The sequence below is a fragment of the Dasypus novemcinctus genome, chromosome 3 (assembly GCF_030445035.2).
Source record: "Dasypus novemcinctus isolate mDasNov1 chromosome 3, mDasNov1.1.hap2, whole genome shotgun sequence".
In the NCBI taxonomy this organism is placed as follows: domain Eukaryota; kingdom Metazoa; phylum Chordata; class Mammalia; order Cingulata; family Dasypodidae; genus Dasypus; species Dasypus novemcinctus.
Genome location: NC_080675.1, coordinates 35,799,662 through 35,824,459, shown reverse-complemented (window position 1 = coordinate 35,824,459; position 24,798 = coordinate 35,799,662). Strand labels below are relative to the sequence as shown.

Genomic DNA, 24,798 nt, shown 5'->3' with positions numbered 1-24,798 from the left:
TAAGTAGCACAGGTACATACAATTATATATCCAATAGTCAATGTTATTCATAACTGCCAAAAAGTGGTGCCCAACCCTCAGTGTTGGTTAAATAATTATTACATGTCTGTGTTAAAAATAATTTGTAGCATTAAAAAGAATGGAATAAAACTCACATCAAGAAGACATGTTAGTGATAACGAGGGAGAAATGAATGTAATGATACAGTATGATTACATTGCAGAAAAGCACAAATGATTATTAGTGTATAGAAAAACATTTAGAAGAATACAATATATACCAAATTTTTGGTATTAGGGGGAAAGGAAGTGGAAGACTTGTACTTTTACTTTCTTTCTTCTCAAGGGTGAGTGGAGCGATGTATAAATCCCCAAAAAAGAAAATAATAGACAAACAGTTTTAAGAAGCTTTTAACAGCTGTGGACTCATTTGGTTATGGAGCATTGGTGGAGGGGTTTTGCCTGGTGTCCATCAGAAATATCTTCTGTTGCTCGAATTTTGTAGAATCACTGATGTGGAATAAATCTACCTATTTTGGATGACATTTTTACTGATGCATGGATCCCTTCTAGAACATTGTTTTTCTAGTTTTTCCAAAGTTCTGGACTTTTAAGTATGTTGTCGACAGAAAAAAAAAATTTTTTTTGAAGAAAGGAAAAGTTGTAAATATTTCTATTCATATAACTAAAAGACAGTTATGTTTCTTTTAAGTAATACTATGACAAACTATACTTAAAATTGTTCAGTGTGTTCTTGTTTTGTTTAAGATCAAAAGTTAGCATCTGATTCTTGAATTTAAGAATGGTTAAGAGGTTTACTTTTAAGGTTTAAAAAAGTTGACTTTTGTCTCATTGCTACAAGATCTGTTTTCTCTTTTTATTTGAATGGTTACTGTGTGACTTCATGTCAGTTTTTTCCTATCCTCAGATTTGTAGTTCACTGACAAATTTGTCCTTGAGTAATTGGCCACATTTAATCAACTAATACTACAACTTTGTATATTTAGTTTTCAGGGTGCTGATGAGTATAAAAAATGAATGCATAAGAACACTTTAAAAAAATACTGTTAGAATACCCTCCTGGATTCTGAGTTTGGTTTAAAAATATTCATTGATGTTTGGCTTTTAATTTTTGGATATTAACTGAACCTCAAAATTTTTTTCTTCTTTTATATGTATTCCCATATGATTGTAGGAGTCTATCCTGAACTTAGATCGTGTACATTTTGGGAACTTATTTTAGAAAAGATCTAAGTTTTAAAAATTCTCAATGGACAGACAGAGAAAAGAGGGTCTTTGCCAACTCCTTTGGGTAAGAAAATGTTAGAATTTTGCAGATACTCTAAAAATGAAGGCCAACAAACCAGGCATATTAAATTGTAAAGTTTTCAAATAAAATGATTTGTCATGATTTCTTTCTTCAGACCGCTGCAGTAAGAATGTCTTTTCCCCCTCACTTGAATCGCCCTCCCATGGGAATCCCAGCACTCCCACCAGGGATCCCACCCCCACAGTTTCCTGGCTTTCCTCCACCTGTACCTCCAGGTAAGTTTGTTGATACTGTTGTTTGATTTTAAACCTGTATTTTTTGTTATTACCTATTAACATTAGGAAAATGATGTATATGTGAATATATAAAATAGTAAAGATATGTTAGTATTGGTTTGGAAATGTGATGTCTCATTTTCCTTTGGCAGTGGTTTGCAAATCTGGCTGAGTGTCAGACTCATCTGGGAAGTTTTAAAAATGTGGAAAGGTATAAAATGAAAGATTTTCCGCATGCCCACTCATCTGTTACCATCAGAGAAAGGGAAACAAAACCAGAGTCATGAGCTTCTTTAAACTTCTAAATGTTTGTCATATATCTTACAAGTATATATTCTCTTTTCACTTAGAGTTTTTTGTTGTTTAAATAGATACATTGTAATATTCTGTATACATTGTGTCCCTAGCTTTTTTCACATGACAATTTTAATGTATTGATATGTAAAAGATTCTTCTTTTCTCTGAAGTTTTATTGAATTAAAAAAATTTCAGTCCCTACCCCATCTCACTGAATCAAATTCTCAGAAATTGGGGACTAGGAATCTTTATTTTTAGAAGTTCTCAGGTGATTTTTAGGCTTCTATTTAAGGATAGGTACAAGAACTTATATTTGAGAATCATCCTGAAGTATGCAGTTAACATTGCTTGGGCTAAGGGAAAGTGATAGTTTTTCTTTGGCTTTATGTGTGATAGTCCAGATATTTTTCTATTTTAATAGGGTTATAAAACATTTCACACAAAATCAGTCCTACTCTCCACCTTTCCAAAAGATAGTATCTAAGAATATCTCCCTTAATTTGTGTTTTAGAAGTATTTTCTTTTGACATATAATGCACGTAATACAGGCAAATGATCTTATAATATTTCTATTTGAGGAAAACTTTACCCTAGGGACCTGTTTTTTAACCATTGGATTTTCTTTTGAAATTACGTTGTTTTTACTAAAGAGCTTAACTGTCAAAATCAACAGCACATTGCAGTTGCTTCACAATGTTTGCTAATTCATACTAGGTACGTTACAGGGGTTGTACAGACAGATCTATCTTTATTTTGGATTTGTATATTCACTTATTTATCCTGCCTCCCCCCACCCCATTGTCTGCACTCTCTGCATATTGCATTTGCTTCGTAATGTTTGCTAATTCATACTAAGTATGTTACAGGGGTTGTACAAACAGATCTATCTTTATTTTGGATTTGTATATTCACTTATTTATCCTGCCTCCCCCCACCCCATTGTCTGCACTCTCTGCATATTGCATTTGCTTCGTAATGTTTGCTAATTCATACTAAGTATGTTACAGGGGTTGTACAAACAGATCTATCTTTATTTTGGATTTGTATATTATTTATCCTCCCTCCCCCCACCCCATTGTCTGTTCTCTCTGTCCATTTGCATTCTTGTCAGCGGCACTGGGAATCTCTCTCTCTTTGTTGCGTCATCTTGCTGTGTCAGCTCTCCACGTGTGCGGTGCCACGCCTGGGCAGGCTGCGCTTATTTTTGTGCGGGATGACTTTCTTACAGGGTGCACTCCTTGTACGCAGGGGACATTTCTGCGTTAGCATGGCACTTCTTGCGTGCATCAGCACTCTGTGTGGGCCAGCTAAGCACACGGGTCAGGAGTCCCTGGGTTTGAACCCTGGACCTCCCATATGGTAGGCTGATGCTCTGTCAGTCGAACCAAATCTGCTTCCCAACATATTCATTTCTTAATATTGAATTAGGAAATTAGGGATAGTTCACTGCCCTGGCTCAACTTTGGAGACCTCCCCCACCCAGATCTTGAATAACATCAGTGTATCAGTAGTTGTGAAAAGCCACAAGATAAATATAGTAATCGTTATAGAATATAAATTATGACTTGAAGAATTTGGAGGAAAATCATAATCCTAAAAATCAGTACAACTATTTATGCATTGGTATGATGTAGAATGAAATATTTGTACAGGTTTTTTTTTTTTTTTAAAGATTTATTTTTATTTATTTAATTCCCCTCCCCTCCCCCGGTTGTCTGTTTTCTGTGTCTTTTTGCTGCGTCTTGTTTCTTGTTTCTTTGTCCGCTTCTGTTGTCGTCAGCGGCACGGGAAGTGTGGGCGGCGCCATTCCTGGGCAGGCTGCTCCCTCCTTCGCGCTGGGCGGCTCTCCTTAAGGGTGCACTCCTTGCGCGTGGGGCTCCCCTACGCGGGGGACACCCTGCGTGGCGCAGCACTCTTTGCGCGCATCAGCACTGCGCATGGCCAGCTCCACACGGGTCAAGGAGGCCCGGGGCTTGAACCGCGGGCCTCCCATGTGGTAGACGGACGCCCTAACCACTGGGCCAAAGTCCGTTTCCCTGTACAGGTTTTTAAGACATGCTTGTTCTTGAAGCTGTGCTTAAGATAATCGTGGGTGTGTATTTATCTTCTGTCAGGGGTGTGGTGGAAAAGTTTAAATACTATTATTACATGGAACATTTAATAAATTTTGGACACTAGTGGACTATAAAGGAATTTCTGTTGAAAGGTGGATTGAGAAAATAATATTATCAGAAAACTGAGTGCAATTAGTTGTCAACCTTCAAACAGATTAACAAATTTAGAAGGAGAGTATCTTCAACCACTTGGATTTTGGGGCATCAATTTTTTTTTCTTTTGGTCTGTATATCCTGATGTTGTTCCTATATTTGTGGTCCCATAATACAAGTTTAGTTTATGATAGACTTATTAATAATCACGATACTTTATTTAAAAGTCTTGGTGTCACAGAGTTATAGGGAAGAAAAATTTACTTTCTCTTTTTTCTTCGTGAAAAAATTTAATAGTGGGAGTATAGCTTAATCACTTGTTCACAATTAGGAAAGTTGATAATGGAAAGTCATTGCCTTAATTTCCTTCAATAGAATTGGGTTTATATAAAAGACAATAAATTTCTTTGCATTTTTAATGAACACATACTAAGTGTAATATTTTCTGATGAACATTATGCAAAATTATAAATAGGAGAAAGTAATTGGGGCATATTTCTCCCTGTATCTCTTTTAAGATGGGTCAGCAGACTAAAACCAGATTTTCAGTACTTCTTACTGCCTGTTTGATTGATGCCATACTAATGTGGGAATTTTTTCACAGAGCAGTAACACTGTTATAGTTAGGATTTCATTCATAACAGTGTATGGTATCATTTCTGTTTAAGGGAAACATAGTTTACTTGAGTGATAAATCAGATTTTAGTTGCACTCAGTCACTACCTATAATCTGTAGAGGCATCAATACTTTAAAAGTAAACTTTAAACATGATTCAAAACAGCAATACCTGTTGTCTTCAAGTATAATTTTCTCAGTTTGCGTATTACTGCAATTAATTGAACTCTAATGAGATACTGTATGTGGCAAACATTATAGATTAAATTAGAAAATAAATTTTAAAAATGTCCTTCATTTTTCCTTTAAAAAGTAGTACATGCATCTAGAAAAAAGGATTTTTTTTCCCTCACAGCTCCTCTTCCCTTCCCTAAAAGGCACCCTTTCCTTACCAGTTTCTAGTGTATAACTCTCCAGAGATATAATGCTATGCATATCTTAGCATGTTGGCTTATGTTTCTCCTTTCCCTGCTTTAAAAAAAAACAACACATCATAGTATGCTCTTCATACCTTGTGTACCTTTTTATCACTTCAGCATGCATAGACCTTTGTAACTAGTAGCAATATGTTTTTCAATGTGAGTTCTAAATTGTATGAAATTAGTAAGTTGCTAACTGTAAAAGAGAAAAATTTTCAACATGTTTTATTCTGAAATTTTTCTTTAATAGCAGGTTTACCTGTGGAAGAGGTTCCACATAGATTACAATTGGTAAATAGGGGAGTATTTTTTTTTTTTATAAAGTTAAGAGGAAAAATTTAGATACAAGTTGCTTAATTATAATTTTGAACAGCCACTATATATTGGTGCTTCATTTAATTTATCTCAGTCAATCTCATAGGCACTCTGAAGAAATAAGTACTTAAACAGAATTTGAGTAAACTGAAGTTGAGGTTTAAAGAGCTGGCCCAAGGTAACATAACAAAAAGTGATAGACCCAAGAATTGAGCCCAAGGTTGAATCTGAAGTCTTTTTTTTTTTTTTTTTTTTCTATTTTGTACAATTTTCTGTGGGCTTATTAGGAATCTTGATTTTTTTTTAACCCTTTAAAAATCATAATTTGAAAAATGTGAACTTATTTTATAGTCAGGTAAGGAATGGTATTAAATGTTTACGCCTTTGTTACCAGTTTAAATGGAGAAATTACCTTAAACTGGTACTAAATTTGAACTGATGGGCAATTTAGGAACTTCTTGATATATTTAGAGACATTAAATTTATTTTAGAATAGTGGACAAATCTTTACCTGTTTTTTCCCTTATTGGAAGCTTTTTCTTAGTTCACAAATGGTAAGATTTTTTCCTTCTTGATTTTGTGAACAAGGACTCTTGATAGTAAATAGCCCTTTGGCATCTTGTGAACTCACAGAATGAGTTATTTAGAGCAGCACTCACTTGTCTTAGAGATTGGTTTCATCTGTGACAGTGACTGAGATTATTGGTCTCATTTCTTTGCGTGATTATATATTATAGTTTTCTATTAGAGAACAAGGAATAACAAGGTTCTTAGGTTTCCAGCTTAATTTCTCATTTTGTACCTGTTTTTACATTCAAATGATGTGTTAATACCATTGTTCACATGTAAGTTAAATCTATATTTGAAAGGTACTGGTTTTAAGGATCTGCTGAAACAGTTAACTTGAATTTATAAACCATCTAGAATTTTATATTCCTTGAGACAAAAGCTTTGCATGATGTGGTAGCCTTTTTGCTTTCAGAGTAATTTTTTTGTTGCATGTACTTCATATAGGCCTGTGTGATAACACATTGCTTTGGAAAATAAAGCATTCATCAGTATATCATTTTCATTAGTTCTACATTTCCATGTATATTACCTGAGAGGGGACACTACTTGCATGGCATGTAATTGATACAGAACATGGTCATATATAATGTTTTTAAGATGCGTAATACTTTTTTTGTTTTCTCAGGGACCCCAATGATTCCTGTACCAATGAGCATTATGGCTCCTGCTCCAACTGTAAGTTTACTTTTACTCAGTTATTGGGGAATATATAGAGCTAGTGCTTTCAAACTAAAAACTTGATAATCAACATAGACTAATCTATTTATGTGTTTAAAAGAATAACAGAGTGAGAACATCCATGTATAAAATCATATTGCATAGTCGAATGAGTTTCCTTTTCATGTATATATACATATATGCAGTTGTTCCCTAAAATATGGTCCTTAAATAGATAATTCTATGGTTTTTCCCTTTAAATATTTTCTAGACTCTTTAGATACTTTTTACCAAAGATTTAGGACATGTAGATCACTACCTCATCTTGTCTTGGTCCTGAAAGACAGAATGGCTTGACATGGCTAATGTCCTAAAAGAGAAAAAAAGGAAAGAAAATAGGGATGGCCCTTGCAAAAATTTAAATTTTAAAATGAAATTAGGGTTGAGTACTTTTTACTCTTTCTGTGCTACCTGCTTAATTTTTAGCTCCTGTTAAGCTATTTTTCATCTTAATATTCACTTTCTTCTAGTATGATGCCTTCAAGCTTTTTTTAATTTTTTTTTTTAAGATTTATTTATTTCTCTCCCCTTTCCCCCCAGTTGTCTGCTCTCTGTGTCCATTTGCTGTGTGTCTGCTTGTATTCTTGTCAGCAGCACCGGGAATCTGTTTCTCTCTTTGTTGCGTCATTTTGCTATGTCAGCTCACCGTGTGTTGCGGCCCACTCCTGGGCAGGCTGCACTCTCTTCGTGCAGGGTGGCTCTCCTTACGGGGTGCACTCCTTGAGTGTGGGGCTCCCCTACACGGGGGACACCCCTGTGTGGCACGTCACTCCTTGGCCTCCATTGGCACTGCGCGTGGGCCGGTTCACCACACGGGTCAGGAGGCATGGGTTTGAACCTTGGACCTCCCATGTTGTAGGCAGATGCTCTATCCATTGAGCCAAATCCGCTTCCCCTTTCAAGCTTAAAACTTTACTGTGGAGTGGCTATGTTACAATACCTCGTTATACTAAGTAAGCATTACCTGTGCGGAAGTTGTTCATTATTCAGTCTTCTATCTTGAAACTTAACTCTCCACGTTAATCAAAGCTCTTGCACACTGCATGCACTGTAGTTAAGAAAGTGGTCATAACGCTAGTATATAAAAACATGAATAAATGATTACTCTTAAAATTTATTTAATTAGAATTTTCCTTTGAGTTACTTGGTACACTATTAGATTCTTTGGGCAATTTCATTATGAGGGAGGGTAGAACTCATTACTTTCACCTGTTCTGTCTGTTTTGGAAAGGGAAAGGAGTTTTATTAATATTAAAAGGGAGAAGGAACTTTAAGTACTATGCAGAGCTTTAATAATGTGTTATATGCTTACTACTTTAAATTTAATGTTTTTAGTCAAACTTACATTAAACTTCAAAGGAAACAATTACTAGATCAAATATTATTGCCTTTCTTCACTGTAGGTTTTAGTACCCACTGTGTCTATGGTTGGAAAGCATTTGGGAGCAAGAAAAGATCATCCAGGCTTAAAGGCTAAAGAAAACGATGAAAATTGTGGTCCCACTACTACTGTTTTTGTTGGCAACATTTCCGAGAAAGCCTCAGACATGCTTATAAGACAGCTCCTGGCTGTAAGTTTACCTGCTTATTTTTCATAAAAATTTTTATTACAGATTTCAAACTTAATGAAAAAGTAGAAGTGTGATTATTTTCTCCCATCTTAATTTTTTCATTAAATTTTAATTGAAGTATTCATACATGAACATACATAAACAATAATTGTATAGTAAAAGTTGAGAATTTACAAAACAAACATGCATATTGTCATACAGGGCTCCCGTACATCACCCCACCACCTCCTTGCATGATTGTGAAACAGTTGTTAAAAACTATGAAAGAGCATTACTAACTATAGCCCATAGTGTACATTTGGTGTATTTTTTCCTCAACCTACCCAATTATTAACACTCTGTATTAGTATTTTATATTAGTTTTTGTTCATGATAGAACATTCTCCTGCTTACCATCCTCCACCAATAGATTACCTGTGTATACAGTGCCATGTTTTGTACAATCCATTCAAAGTGTATGCTCATTGGCTTTCCATTTTCATCACAGAGTTGTGCTGTCATCACCTCAGACAATTTTAGAACGTTTTCATTACTGTGTGAAAGGAAAAATCCCATACCCCCTTATACTTCCATGGTTGTCCCTTAGAATTGAAATAACACCTTCTTGCCATTGCTGCAAAAATATTACAGTATTACTGTTAACTGTCATCCATAAGTTCTATTTATTATAATTTTCCTGTGTATCACCATGTTCTTAACACTTGGTAAAAAAACACTTTTATACTATTAATCACAATCTTCATTCACCACTGAAATCACAATGTTATACATTCCCTATATTATTCTCTAACTTCCTTTCAATTGAAATATTACATCCACAGACTACCCCTTTCAGCCACAATTGCATTTTTAAATCAGCAGACACACCTTTTTCCCTTGAATAATTTGAGATATTTCACATCTGAATATATCTTGTAGGGGTAAGGACATTCTGTATGATCAAAATGCCATTATCTCACTTAAGAAATTTAAGATGCTGATACAGTATTAACTAATACATAAAGAATTAACATTAAATTTTCTCTATAATGTCCATAATAGCTGTTTTTGACCTTTGACCAATCAAGGATAAACATTGCATTTAATTTTCATGCCCCTTTAGATAACTTCATCAGTATAGAACATTTCTTTTGGCTTTTTTTTGCTTATTTTGTTTTTCTTTCATGACATTGGCATTTTTGAAGGGTCCAGGTCGTTTAAGACTGTTTTTGTTTTTTAATTTCAGAATTTTTCTCCAAAATTTGGATTAGACTCTGATTCAGAGTAAGAATTTTTTTGCAAGAATGTTTCATGGGTGATGTTCTCTTCTCAGTGCATCACAGCAGGAGTCACATAATGGCTCTTGATCCTATTTTTTGTGATATTAAGTTAAATAATTTAGTTAAGGTTGTCAGATCTCTCTTTAAGGGACCTTTTCTTTTATTATTCTCTGTGCTGAAATTTTGAGACTGTGAGTCTTGTCCAGCAACCTTTAAGACCGTGTTTTTAACATCCACTGATAAATGACTGATTCCATTTACTGTTTTTGTTCTGAGCAGAAAGTATTAAGTTCACTAGATTTGGTGAAAGCATTGATTTGGTTTTTTTTTTCCTTTTTAAAAATGTTACCCAGTGATAACAGGTACATAATTAAGTGAAATAATGGTGAGCGATTTTATAGTGAAAAATAACAATGGCCATATTCATTCCCTCCTTAATCTCTACCACTTCTTAGAGAAGTTATTTTTCATTTCTAAGTAATATACTCTGTTAATAATTGTTTTGTAAATTGTATGATCCCTTCATTTAAAAATGTTTGCAAAAAATACAGATACCCACAAGACCTACTTTTGTCAGATATTAATATTTTTTCATACTACCTTCAGGTTTTTTTTTTTTTCGTTTTTTCTCAGTTTCCCCTCAGCCCCTGGCAACCACTAATCTATTTTGGCTCTATGAATTTGCCTGTTCTGGACATTTTATATAAATGGAATCATAACAATATGTGACCTTTTGTGTTTGGCCTATTTCATTTTGCCTAGTGTGTTTTTTAATGATAAAATACTCATAATAAAACCCATTTTAACCATTTTTAAGTGTACAATTCAATGTACATTGACTGTTGTGTAACTTTCACTGCTATTTATTTCCAGAACATTTTTATAATCCCAAACAGAAACTATACCCATTAAGCACTAACTCCCCTACACCTCTTCCCCTAGCTCCTGGTAATCACTGTAAACTGCCTATTCTAGATACCTTATAAATGGAGTCATACAATATGTGACCTTTTGTGTCTGACTTATTTCATTTAGCATAATGTTTTCAAGGTTCATCCATGTTGGCAGCATATAGCAAATATGTTTTATTTTTTTTTATGGTTAAAATACTCCATTGTATGGCTGTACCATATTTCGGTTATCAGTTCAGTAATTCATGTACATTTGGGTTGTTTCCATCTTTTGGCTATTACAAATAATGGTGCTATGCCATGCCTTTATTAACTTGCTAAGTATAGTGTTTATTACAAAATTTAATAGGGAAATTTAGCTTAAAGTTTGTTCTAGATTCAAAAGTCAAGTCAGCTTCATTCACTTCAGCTTTTACTTGAGCAGTCATTTGCACTAATTTCTATTAATAATACACTGAAAGCTTTGGTTCAAAGGATATATTCGGTAATTTGGTGTTAAAATTAAAATGACATGTTCTTAGATTGATGGTTCATTAGTTCTGTGTACAGTTAAAATCTTAATTGTATAGTCTACAATTTCACATCCCATGCTATTTTTGCATACTAATCAAATATTTCCCCATGTCATTAAAAACCTTTATAAATACTTATTTTAAAAATATAATCTTAATGGATTCATAATTTGCTTACTTTTTAATAGTTTGCTGTAACTTCTAAAATTGGACACTTAGGTATTTATACCTATTTTGATAGGGTAAATGATGATGTAAAATTTATTAAAATGTAGGTGATTTTCTGCAGATAAATCAAGGATTTATATTTTTCTTACAATAATGTGTTACATATTTCATATAATGGATTTGTCGGAAATGGGAGAATTTTATCGCAACTGCTGCTAGTTGTTTTTTTGCTTGCTTGTGTTTTTATCTTTGCACTGAAAGTTTAAGTACTTAAAATATTGTTTGTGTTTTTTAAGAAATGTGGTTTGGTTTTGAGCTGGAAGAGAGTACAAGGTGCATCTGGAAAACTTCAAGGTAGGTAAATTTTTTCCTTATTTGTTGTTGAGCTCATTTGAACCTCTACATAAATCACTCTGCATGTTTTACTCTCTGTCTTTAACCATGGAATTCTTGTAGCATTCTTTGTTTTCTTGTTGGAATAGGACTAAAAGGCAATTGGAAAGATGTTGGCTGAGAGTTGAACTCAGAAGGTAGGAAAGTATGACAGGAAGGAGGTAGAGAAGGAAAAAATAAAAACTTCCAAGACTAAATTACTGATTTCTTGTAAGATTACTTTAAAAAGTCTTTTTGTCTCAGTGAGACTATAATCAAGATGGAACCAGTAGGACTTAGATGAGAGTAGGATGAAAGAGTGAGATGGCCTGAGGCTCTGGAAAGCAAACTGTTCTTTTCATTCTTGTTGTTGGAAACACCTGTTTGATTTACATTGCTTTAGTTTTATTAGAAAATTTCATGTACATATAAAAATTGAAAGAGAACTCCCATATACTCAGCACCCATATATCAATCCATGGCTAATAGTGTTTCATCTGTATCCCACCCACTTCTTTCCTTTTTATTTTAAAGCACATCTCAAGCACCAGATCATTTTCCCCTAAACATTTTAGTATATATTTCTAAAGGAAATATCCAAGCAGTGATCAAATGCCTTACGTGCCTATTTGTCAGTTCCCTAGCCTTTGTATTTTCATAAACTAGGAAGTAGTTGTATCTTGACACTTGATCATATTTGGGTTGTGTGTGTTATTTATTTATTTTAAAATTTTAATTTTGAAATACTTTAATACTTATTAGAACCTTTACAAAAATAAGCCCTATACAGAGAATTGCAATATACCATTATCCTTTCAGAGATCCAGATCACCAGTTTTAACATTTTACCACATTTGCTGTATCATTTTGGATATCCATCATTCTATCATGCTGTCTATCCATCTGTCTGTCAGTGTGCCTATTTATCAACCAGTTTTCTCACAAGATTGTAGATTGTATTCTGATGTTCCATGAACACTTAATACTGGCATATACATTTCCTAAAAACAAGGATATTCCCTTATGTATTCATCATAAGTATAGATATCCAGTTTAAGAAAGTTAACCTTGCTATAAAGCTTACAGTGTATATTCCAGTTTTTTTGGCATGTCTTAATAATGTCTTTTGAGCCTTTTCTCCTTTCTTGATAGATGCTGTCCAGGATCACACATTGTGTCTGATTATTGTCTCTTTAGTTGCTCATTCTTTGTTGTTTTTAATTGCGGGAACATGTATACAACTTTTACTTTCCTGTCTCAGTCGATCTCAAGAATACCATTTAGTGGTATTGCTCATATTTACGTTGTTGTGGTACTCTAACCACATTGTATTACTAAAACTTTCCCATCTTCCCTAATAGAAACCCTGCTCTCCCCATGTATATAACTCCACATTTTTCCCTGTCCCCTGCCCCCTGCCCACGTGCACTCTTAATTTCTGTCTGAGTTAGTATTTTCTTTGTAGTTCCCATGAGGCATAATTTAACATCCTAAACTGATAACACTCTTGTTTACTTAGATACCAACTTAACTTGAATAATATACACAGGCTATGTTCCTATACCCTTCTGTCCACTCACTTTTGTATAGTTCTTATCACAAATTTGCATGTTTATACAATCCCCCCCCCCCCCCAGTTTTCTGCTCTGTCTGTCCATTCACTGTGTGTTCTTCTGTGTCCGCTTGTATTCTTGTCAGCGACACCTGGAACCTGTGTCTCTTTTTGTTGGGTCATCTTGCTGCGTTAGCTCTCCATGTGTGCAGCACCATTCCTGGGAAGGCTGCACTTTTTTTTTCGTGCTGGGCGGCTCTCTTTATGGGGCACACTCCTTGTGCGTAGGGCTCCCCTACATGGGGGACACCCCTGTGTGGCACGGCACTTCTTACGCGCATCAGCACTGCGCATGGGCCAGCTCATCGCACGGGTCAGGAGGCCTGGGGGTTAAACCTTGGACCTCCCATGTTGTAGGCAGACACCCTATCCATTGGGCCAAACCCGCTTCCCTGTTTATACATTTTGAGTCCAAAACCACTGATTTACGCCTTTTTTAGTTCTTGTGGGAAGTAAAAGTGAAGTTTTCATTTTTTAAAGTTTTGACAGATACACAGTTTTTGGTTGGCATTTTTTTGCGTTTAGCCCTTGAAATTTTTCATCCCACTGCCATCTTGCATCCATGGTTTCCAACGAGAAACTAGCACTTAATCTTATTAAGGTTCCCTGGTATGTGACATGTTGCTTCTGTCTTGCAGCTTTTCAGAATTCTCTTTTATCTTTGGCATTTGATAGTTTTTATTATAAAATGGCATGGTGGCGTGGCATGACTCTTTAGGTTTATCCTGTTTGCATCCTGTAAGCATCTTGGATGTGTATAGTCATGTCTTTTGCCGAATTTTGGAAGTTTTCAGACATTGTTAGAGTATTCATTTTGTCCTCTCTTCTCATTCGTCTGGGATTCCCATCATGCTTATATTGGTTCACTTGATAGTATCCCACAGGTTCTTGAGGTCTTTATACTTTTCTGCATTTTTTTTCTCTTTCGGCTCCTCAGATTATATGATTTCAATTCTTATTTTCAAGTTCACTGATTGTTCTGCCAGCTTCAATTGGCTATTGAATAACTCCAGGGAATTTTTAGTTTCTGCTACTGTGGTCTTCGGCTGTGTTTGGTTCCTTTTCATGATTTCCATCTCTATTGATACTTTGTATTCATCTATCAGTCTTCCTGATAATCGTTTAGTTCTTGGTCCATAACTTCTTTTGGCTGTTTGAACAATTTTGGACTGTTTTTTTTTATTCTTTGGTATGTTCCAGATTGGTCCTCTTGATTGGTGGTTTCTACTTTAATTTTCTACCTTGCCTGGGTCATCACTCCCTGTTTCTTTGTTTTGTAATCTTTTAACTCCGGATATTATGATATTTAAATGTTATGAATGGCATTTAGACTCTTGGGGCATTTGTTCCTTAAGCTTGTATCTAGCTAGTGTTATGACTGGATATCCTTGAAGGCCAGGAACAAACAGAAAAAAAGGAAAGAACAAAAGAAGACACTATCTTGCCCAGTCTTGGCAGATTGACCTGGGCACGCATTCGCCTTCAGAGCCTGTCTGTACATTGAGTTTAGAGAATAGCTCAAGGTCTAAGCATGGGGGAAGCCTTGACCTTTCTTCCCATGAGTCTTGTCTTGGGCATGTGCATGTGGCCCAAGGAATTCCCCCATTTACATGGATATGAATGTCCTCCCTTTTCCAGGAAACAGTTTCCTTATTGTCTTGGGCACTACATGTCCTGTAGCCAGCAGTCCTTTGCCCCTGTAGCGACTTGACTGTTCTCCCATTGTTCTTTAGGAAAGCTCTGTGAGCTGACTTAAACTCAGGGCAAGTTCAGGGATGGTGTGTATATGATGAGTCGTCATGGTTCATTCAGACCCTTAGGTCTACCAGATAGATTGGGCCAGACATACCTGCTCCCAGTATGTACACTAGGGTTATCCTGTACCCTTGAACCAGGATGGGGATCCGTTCTGGGATAGTGGGCTGGCTCTGTGTAGAGTTTGTGAGGGACGGGGGAGGGGCTAGCCAGGGCTGCCGGAGATCCTGCCACTTTTGAGGAAACATTGTCTTTTGGTGCTTACCCTGTTAATTGCAGTTCGGCTTTTTTGGAGCTTTGAGAAAGCTGTTTCAGTCAGTTTTTGGTGGTTGTTTAAATCTTCCATTGGGAGATGGGGCCTTACACGTTATTTTTGATGTTGCTTTTATTTGCAAGAATACTGTAAAGCTGATGTTCTTTTATGATACACAACATGTCAGATTGTCTTTATTTTTTGTATGGTAGGAGCAATTAATAGTATTTGTATTTTTTTTATTTTCAAAATTTTATTAAAGTTAATAAATCACAAGGAACGTTACATTGAAAAACCAAAAGCATAAGAGGTTCCCATATAACCCACTCCCCACCCCCACCTCATCATTTTTGTAAACTGTATTTTTTTTAAGCTATATACATCACCAAAAAAATTACATTAAAAAATATAAGAGGTTCCTGTATATCCCCTATCCCCCCCACCTCACTCCTTCCACACCAGCAACCTCCCCCATCATTGTGGCACACTCATCGCACTTGGTGAACACATTTTGGTGCACTGCTGCACTACATAGATAATAGTTTACCCTGTAGTTCATACTCTCCCCCAGTACATTCAGTGGGTTATGCAAGATATATAAAGTTCAGCATCTGACCCTGCAATATCATTTAAGACAACTCAAAATCCCAGAAATGCCCCCACATCACATTTTTTCTTCCCTCTTCCTCTCCTCAGCAACTAATGTGGCCACTTTTCTCCACGTCAACACTAAAATTTCTTCAATTACTAATCATAGTAGTCTTATAGTAGAATATCATGGTAGTAGACTTGGCCGATGGATAGGGCATCCACCTACCACATGGGAGGTCTGTGGTTCAAACCCTGGGCCTCCTTGACCCATGTGGTGATGGCCGATGCGCAGTGCTGATGTGTGCAAGGAGTGCCCTGCCACGCAGGGGTGTCCCCTGTGTAGGGGAGCCCCATGTGCAAGGAGTGCACCCAGTAAGGAGAGCCGCCCAGTGCGAAAGAAAGTGCAGCCTGCCCAAGAATGGCGCCGCGCACACGGAGAGCTGACACAACAAGATGGTGCAACAAAAAGAAACACAGATTCCTGGTGCCACTGATAAGGATAGAAGCGGTCACAGATGAACACACAGAGAGCAGACAACTGCGGGGGGTGGAGAAATACATAAATCTTTAAAATATATATATATGTAGTAGAATATCAGTAGGTCCACGCTAGTCCATATTATATTCCTCCATTCTGTAGACCCTGGGATGGTGATGTCCTCTCCACCTCTAGATCAAGAGGGGGCTTAGATTCCACATGAATGATGGATGCAGTTCCTCTGCTTGCAGTTGTAGGCACTCTTGTTTCCCTGGTGTGGTGGTTAACCATCTTCACCCCTGTTAGCTGGCCTGGGTAAGACCAACAAACCAGAGAGTAGGAGTTGCCACTCTGCTGAGGCTTAGGGCCCAGCTGGCACATGGGCAGTCCAGAGATTGAAGTCCTAAGAATGCAGCATCCTTACTGCCAACCACAGATTTCAGTAAAAGTGACAGAAGAGGCATGGGTAGAAAGTTCACATCTGAGTCCAGCTCTGTCACACTCAGGAGCACAAATTCCAAAGTAGGACCTTCTGACATGGCACAGAACTCTAAATCCATCTTCCATGACCATATACCCTGTGGAACTCTGTAGCCTTCAGGAGAACCAGTATCTAGGGTTGTATCTACTTTGGATTTTTCTGGGGTCCTGCTGAGGTGTGCGTAAGCGCAACCCCTCTGATGACCTCCCAACTCTTTTTGGAAGTCTCTTAGCCATATAAACTCATTTGTCCTTGCCATTTCCCCCTTTTATTCAAAGTCAAAAAGCAGTTTTTAACACTTGATCTAGTAGTACTACTAATTCGTAAGATAGGCAGCGGACTTCGCCCAGTGGTTAGGGCGTCTGTTTATCACAAGGGAGGTCCGCGGTTCAAATCCCGGGCCTCCTTGACCCGTGTGGAGCTGGCACATGCACAGTGCTGAGGCGCGCAAGGAGTGCCATGCCATGCAGGGGTGTCCCCTGCGTAGGGGAGCCCCATGCGCAAGGAGAGCCGCCCAGCACGAAAGAAAAGTGCAGCCTGCAGGAATGGTGCCGCACACATGGAGAACTGACACAACAAGATGACGCAACAAAAAAAACGCAGATTCCTGAGCCGCTGACAACAACAGAAGCAGACAAAGAAGACGCAGCAAATAGACACAGAGAACACACAGCTGGGGTGGGGGGGTGGGGGGACGGGGAGAGAAATAAATCTTAAAAAAAAAGAAGACAGAGCAAATAGACACAGAGAACAGACAACCATGGTGGGGGTGGGGGGGAAGGGGTAGAAATAAATACATCTTTAAAAAAAAATTAAAAAAAAAATTCGTAAGATAGAAGCATTTGCCAGACTGTAATAGTTTATCTTGAGGAATTCTAATTCTATTATTCCTTCTTTGAAGAGTAAGTCTTCATTTATCAGAATACTTCTATAAGAATAAACTTCTTCCATCTATTTATTTACTCAGTAATAATTTGTGAGGCAGAATGAACACTTTGGTTCTTTCATTTCTACAAAGAATCAGCTGGTGTCCTCAGCATCCCCTAGCAGTGGTTTTTTATTTAAAGAATCATTTGGACTTATGGATTCAAGTATATTAATTTTTCAGTCCGTTGTAGTTATTTTTATTGAAGCTTGAGCTGTCTTATTTTTGACCACTGGGAGCCTCTGCAAGTTGGATCTTTGTTGCTTTAATGCAACCCTGATTGTCTTTGATACTTTAACATCACTTGGAATAGTTACCTTCTGTGTGGCTACATCACTAGCTAGGTACATATTTAGGTTCATTTGTTTTATTTTCAATTTTTGAATCACTTTTCTAAAATTTTATTTTCCCTATTTGATTTAAAGGTGTGTGAATGGTAGTGAGATTGACTGGTTATTAAAATGAAGCATCAAAAGGATAAATGGTCTAAGAACTAATAAAGACTCAGTACTTTTGTAATTTAGTATCTCAGAATTGAAAGCACTTTAATTAGGTTCAAACAGTCTTCTCACTTATGGCTGTGAAGTCTGGAAGGAATGAAATCATGAAATAATTAAGGTTGTTTAATTACGAAATTCTAGGACTCTACTATGTATTTTACGAGAGTTGCTAGGAAAAAGGAAATTGCCTGATTTGAATTTTTCCTTTTCTCTGTTTTTTGTTTTCTCTATTTTCTTTTGATTATTCAAAGTACTAAGAAAAGTGAAATGTTTACCAAAATGAATTGAAGGAAGGGTGGAAAATAGACTTGGATAATCCTTTTTTTTTTTAATCTGGTTGCATCATTGTCTTTTTTTGGTGCATTGCTTTGCCATGCTCCTCTCCATGCAGATCTGGGATGACTTATTTTTTTACCAGGAGGTCCTGGGGATCAAACCTGGGTCTTCCCATGTGGTAAACGGGACTCAATTGCTTGAGCCACAGCTGCATCCCAAATCCTTCTATTTTTAACATTTGCTCTCTAATGATTTTAATTTTCCATAATTTTTTTTTTGCCTTTCATTGCTTTGATTGTTTCATTAATTTTTCACATCTATTTCTAGCCTTCGGATTCTGTGAGTATAAGGAGCCTGAATCTACCCTCCGTGCACTCAGGTTATTGCATGACCTGCAGATTGGAGAGAAGAAGTTGCTTGTTAAAGTTGATGCAAAGACAAAGGCGCAACTTGATGAATGGAAAGCAAAGAAGAAAGCTTCTAATGGGGTATGTTTTCTATAGTGTTACCTTCTTTTTTGGTCAGCTGTGCTATTTTAATGTAAATGCTTCTCTTATTTTAAATCTAATATGGGGCTTCACAAGATCATCATATTATGTGTTTGTGGCTAAAATGCAGGAGGGTGTTTTATAGTTTGTAGTTATTTTAAGTCTTTTATCTACCCACAGTGGGTGGATGACTGTTGGTTTGCTTGTTCCAGGTTGGGATGAAGGTAGTAAGGGAGGCTGGACAAGGTTAACTTGCCAGAGAAAACACTGGTACAGACTATTCCAAACAGAGCTAATTCATTAAGGCAGCTTTGTAAGTAAGTACAAAATATATTTCAACCTACACAATTTTTATTAGTTGCCCTCTCTTTTAAAAGTACACAGATTCTAAAATGAATAAGTCTTATTACTTTCCTCAGTTGGGTGGCTTTATATTTAGGTTCTATTTAATAGAAGCTAAGGTAAAAGGAGATTTTAGTGTATTATGTTATAATTCATGCATTACCTCCTCCCAACAAAACAAAAAATAGCTGAAACCTGAGTATGTATTTTCTTGTTTTCCTTCCATTTTCCTTTTTTGTGTCTCAAGCTCAGCAAATCCAAAATAGATTTTTTTATTACCTTCCCCTCTCAACAAGAAAAATTTTTAATCTTTTTTGCTGTCTAGGCGTTCATTATCTTTCTTCAAAATGGAAATACCTTTCTTACCTTCCCTCCCCATTATAGAAACATGTTCTTTGTTAAAATTCACAGTAAAGTATAATGAAGAAATTATATACTACCCATAATCCCATCACCATAAGTAATCACTCTAGGCATTTGGTTACATATTCTTCATTTTTCTCCTTGTGGATGAATATAGTTTTAATTGGACTATGTATTTTATTTTCTTTAATAAAAATCTGATATTAAATACTGTTTTGTAAACAGCCTTCTATTTCACTTAATCCTATTTTCCTTGGATTTTTAATGATATTCTAGCTGATTCCTCTGGATTTAGTGTCTAGTGTCCTCACGTCTAACTATTATGGTACTGCCTATATTTCTAAAACATAAGTTATTTTAATGTTGAACCCACTCCTCTCATGCTTCTTTAGTGATGTTGAATATTATAGAATGATACCCCAAAATTTAGCATGGCATACATGGCTACCTTTTTAGCTCCCCTCTTTCCCGTCTCTACTCTCCCCTCCTTTCCTTGTACCAGTCCAGCTATCCCCACAAACTTTGTGGTTTGCCAGCATCTTATAACCTTGTTGCTCATCCAAGACCCTAAATTCTATCCTTAGAATTATACTTAAAATGTCCCTTGTTTCCTATAACCTTCATCAACCATACCCTTAGTCCCTCTCAGGAAAAATTAAGTCTTTACTCTGTAATCTCATGTAATATAGTTTTTACTGCTGTATGTCAGTCTGCTTTGTATTACATACTGTTTATTTCTCTCCATCTCTTAGAAGCCCCTTTATCCCATCTTATTCTCAATACCCTCCTCCCATGCCAATCTCTGATGATAAGTATATAAGTATATGTAAGTTCCTGGACTGTGTTGCTTTCATCTTATATTTCCCACAATACCTAGCACAATGTCTTGCCTATAACAGGAATAGAATGAACATTCATTGAATAACAGTTGCAGTTATATTGCTTACCTGATAGTCTTGATAAGGGATCTTACCCAGATTTGTAAATAAACAGTAAAAAACAATGCCTCCGTATTGTAAATTGGATCTCAAAATAGCAGTGTTGTCTTTCACATCATTTAACACTTAACAGCAAAAAAACTGCAACAAGAATTTTCCACATTTTCCTTGTTGTGATACTTAAATTTTTTTTTTTTTTTTTTTTTAAAGGATGGGTTCAGTGTATTCGAAATTTTTAGTTAATTTCCCTTGGACTTACTGTTTTATTGTATTTAATCAGTAGCTTGTGAGGTGGTTTAATTTGTAGTATTTGCAAATGGTCTACTAACAACTATGAACATGAAATAAATCAACTATATATTTATATAAACAAAGAAATGTACATTCATGTGACTTTGGATTTCATTTGTTAGCCAGAGAAACCACATGCTAAAAATCTTTTTGTATATTTAAGAATGAAATTAGTCATCTCCAGTTAAAACATACAGAACATTTATTTCAGATAAAATGTAGTTAAAATAATTAACAGGCATAACATAGGTTAATTCTTTTATTTTTCCAACTGTTATATATGTATTTCTGATTGTACTCTGATTATCATGATATTCAGAGGTATTTGAAGTCAAAGGACAAATATATTTTCCTGGGGTGTCCATTTTACTCAATGATACTGGTTAAAAGTAAAAGTTGAGCAATTCTAGCTGGTGTAATTTTCTCCCCCAATAATTTAATGAAATAATCTCTGTAATAGAGTGGAGATTTGCCCTGATTTTTTCAGGCCAAAACATTAGGTTTTTGAGGGTGCCAGTTTTTGTTATTGATTTGTTGGAGAGATTTAGAAAGCAGCATCTTAGGTGGATGACAGGAGAGTCAAACATTGAGAAAACTGTGTTAGTTACTTTACCTGTTCAGGCATTTTCTTCTTGACTCCCTGGCAGAGAGGAGTACACAGTTAATTCTGTAGTTCTCATTGACTAAAAGAGAAATACACAGATTTGTCTAGAAAGTGGAGACATTTTTCCTAAGCCAGAATTTTAAGAGTAATTACATTCCTTATATAAGGTACCTTGGCAAGCAGCTTGATTGAAAGCCTTTTTTTTTTTGGATACTTAAGAAAATTTTTAAAAAGTTCTTTAAATTACATAAATGTTACATAAAAAATATAGGGGATTCCTGTATACCCCACTCCCTTACCTGTTCCACACTTTCCCACATTAACAACATCCTTCATTAGTGTGGTACATTTGTTACAATTGATGAACACATATTGGAACATTGCCAGTAAGTATGGATTATAGTTTACCCTCTGTCCCACACAGTTTTGTAAGTAATGATAAAATATATAATGTCCTGTATCTGTCATTGCAGCATCATTTAGGACAATTCCAATGTCCCGAAAATGCCCCCATATTACACCTGTTTTTTCCTCTTCCTCTCCCCAGAACCTCCAGTGATAAAATCAATGATAAAGGGTCTTCCACTGCTAGAGTAACAGTAAGTCTATAGTGGAATAACAGTAAGTCTACGTAGTTCATCGTTTATTCTCCAATCCTGTGGATTCTGGAATGGTGATGCCCACTCCATTTCTTATCTTCAGTGAAACTATTTCATTTGAGGCAGCCATGCCAGTCTGTTTATGTCCTTTTGTTTCTGGCTGTCCAGCAACAGCAATGTGGCAATCTGCTATAGATTTTCTGAAGTGTAGTGGTTGTTAACCTCGTGTTCAGGAATGAACTCTTAACAAGTGTTCAAAGTACAGGTAGATATTCACTTGAAGAGAGCCACGTGCATGATATTCTAATAGAGGATGGAGGCTTCAGGTGGACATCTTCACACATCTTTGCCTTGAAACTTGTGTGGATAAGTGAGTCTATGTTATTTCATAAAAGGAGCTCTGAATATGCTGCATTCCCAGAAAGGTTCTTGTTTTGAGCCCTAGAAGTCATTGTTAATAAGTAAGCCTAGAAGAGCTATCTTACAATTTTATAATTAGTAGCTTTGCTCTTGAAGAGCTGTAGTTTGGTTCTTTTAATTCCTCTGAAAAGAGCCACTGAGGTAGGCTACATAAACAAGCCAATTTTTCCAATGATTTCTGTGAACCTCTTGTACTGCTAAACCCTCGACCTTTTGCTCCCCAGAATAATTGAATGTGCTTTCTGATTTCTGAAGTGGAAGAAGAAACTAGAAGTCTGGAAGTCGTTTCTGGTTGAGGACCTAGAGGTAGAACTTTAGATGAAACCTGCCAGCCTATGGAATGGTTTCTAACCCAAAATAACTTCTCCTTCCATGATGTCTGATTATTTATCTTTATTTATATATTTTTAATTTTTTTTTTACATTAGCCATCAGTTAAGAGTTTTGGGCTAATAAACTTTCCTTCTAAAAATGTTTGTTATCTGTTTAAGATCAAGGGACCAGTCATTTGCACAGTAATTTTACATGCTTTTTTTCTAATTTTGGTAAAAGTAGCTAATGTTTAAATTTTAGTTTAGAATAGAGTTGGTAGGGAATTGGCTATGAGTAGATTCATGTGAGGAGGCTTCTGAATTTATAATCCCACTTCTCTCGCTACTTAGAAAAGCGTAGAGATGCAGAGGTCTCATAGAAAGAAACTGAGGATATAGGGAAAATGGCTAGACTGAGGGCTCACTGCAACATGTATTTTCATAATATAGAATTCAGTTTTAGTAGCTGAGAATTTGGGTTGCTAATAGCCATGTATGTGTCTCAGTTAATTCTTTCATTTAAATACTGGTGAGAAGAAAAATCTCCCTGAAGGGACTTTGGGAGAGCTGTATAGATTAAAGTCCTATTATAACATATTGATTTAATGTAAGAAAGGAACACATCACCACAATTATAGTTCCCTATATTTTTAGTAAATTATTTTAACAATTTATGTATAGTCCTTCAGTAAAGTATTATGTCTTATTAAATGCCAAGTAGAAAGTTGGTTATAAGAAGATTGGATGAAGAGGCAGGGGTTTGAAAAAGTAAACAATTCTTATTTTAGCAATTAGTTTTATTATAACATGTTTGAAGTTATATGTGTCATAACTCAGCCCTTATCCTGTATTTTTAAACACTTAAGGGCAAGATTATCTTTTTGCAGTTTTGAATTTTATGTGATCTAGCAGAATCCTGCACAAAGAAGGCACTTAAGAATTTGTTTAGTGAATTAAGAAATTCCTTGTTGAATAGATAACCATGGGAAATGGCTTTCAGAGTAGTGGTAGAGCTGTGACATCTCTGCTAGTTTTTGTTATTGGGGGGGAGCACAAGGCATAAAGTACACCTTAATAGAATTGTATGCATTGACCAAGAATCAGGCATTTGTGAAAAAGTGTTCTGTTTTGTTTTTGTATTTGTGAAAATGTTTACCAAGTAAATTGATACATATTTTTTGGAGTGTGTGTGTATGTATATATATGATTCTATTTTTTATATTTGTCTTTTTTGTATATAATTTTAAATTACAAAGCATGTAGCTTATCTCTTCATCTTGTTGCTGCTTTTTGTCAACTTCCCGCCTTTCCATGTTTTATGACTTCAGGAGTTAGTAAAGTTTGTCCAAAGTTTTAGGGTCATTCTCTAGATTTTGTTTGTGGTTTGAACCGGATTAATTTCTTAACCACTGGGCTTAAAATAAAACTGAGAAACAAGAAGAAAAGTAATGTTTTAGCAGCCAGTAATTTAGTTTTCAGAGATAAACAGTTAATCTAGAGTTCTCTTAAAAAATTATCAGTAATTTCCTACAAATAGTTACATATTTGTGAGAAGCAAATTACAACATAGATTTACTTATTTATTCATTGTTATATATATGCCTGTCATTGGGAGGAAGACATCGGCAGTAGAATTGATTGCTTATCATATATCCATTTTTTTAAAGTGGTATTTTCCCACATTACAGAATTTGCAGGAAGCAGAGTGGGAAACAAAGAAGCCATGCTTTCAGCCCCTCACCTACCTTATTCTTGCATTTTAGTGTATATAGCTGTCTACTGGTTTTTGTTTGTTTAACCCTAACATGCTTTTTGTTTATTCTAATGGTGTTTATCATGTATAGCATTGTATTTTGACTTTACCGCATGAATTGACAATTGTTTGATGTCTCTTTGCAAGAATGAGTTCATTATTTAGTAAAAAAGACTTCACTTTCTAAGTAAACGGATGGGCAACTATCAAGCAGCACAATATGAAAAATCACGAAAACTTTGCAGAACAGTTATGTAGATGGTAGACTTGCCATTTAATCTTTGCCACCAAAGGCTTAAGGGGCAGAATTTTCTCTATCAAGGGAACTTCCAGAGGAAAA

At 35.8% G+C, this 24,798-nt stretch overlaps 1 protein-coding gene across 1 annotated transcript in view; it reads left to right on the top strand.

The window, feature by feature from the left end:
• Window positions 1-24,798, top strand: part of RBM25 (RNA binding motif protein 25) — a 57,816-nt gene that overhangs the window by 6,779 nt on the left and 26,239 nt on the right. The window contains exons 2-6 of the mRNA XM_004466053.5: window positions 1,424-1,544; window positions 6,594-6,643; window positions 8,089-8,256; window positions 11,403-11,460; window positions 18,677-18,837. Of these exons, the coding sequence (XP_004466110.1) occupies window positions 1,439-1,544; window positions 6,594-6,643; window positions 8,089-8,256; window positions 11,403-11,460; window positions 18,677-18,837 (543 nt within the window). The 5' untranslated portion in view covers window positions 1,424-1,438. The remainder of the gene's footprint in view (window positions 1-1,423; window positions 1,545-6,593; window positions 6,644-8,088; window positions 8,257-11,402; window positions 11,461-18,676; window positions 18,838-24,798) is intronic.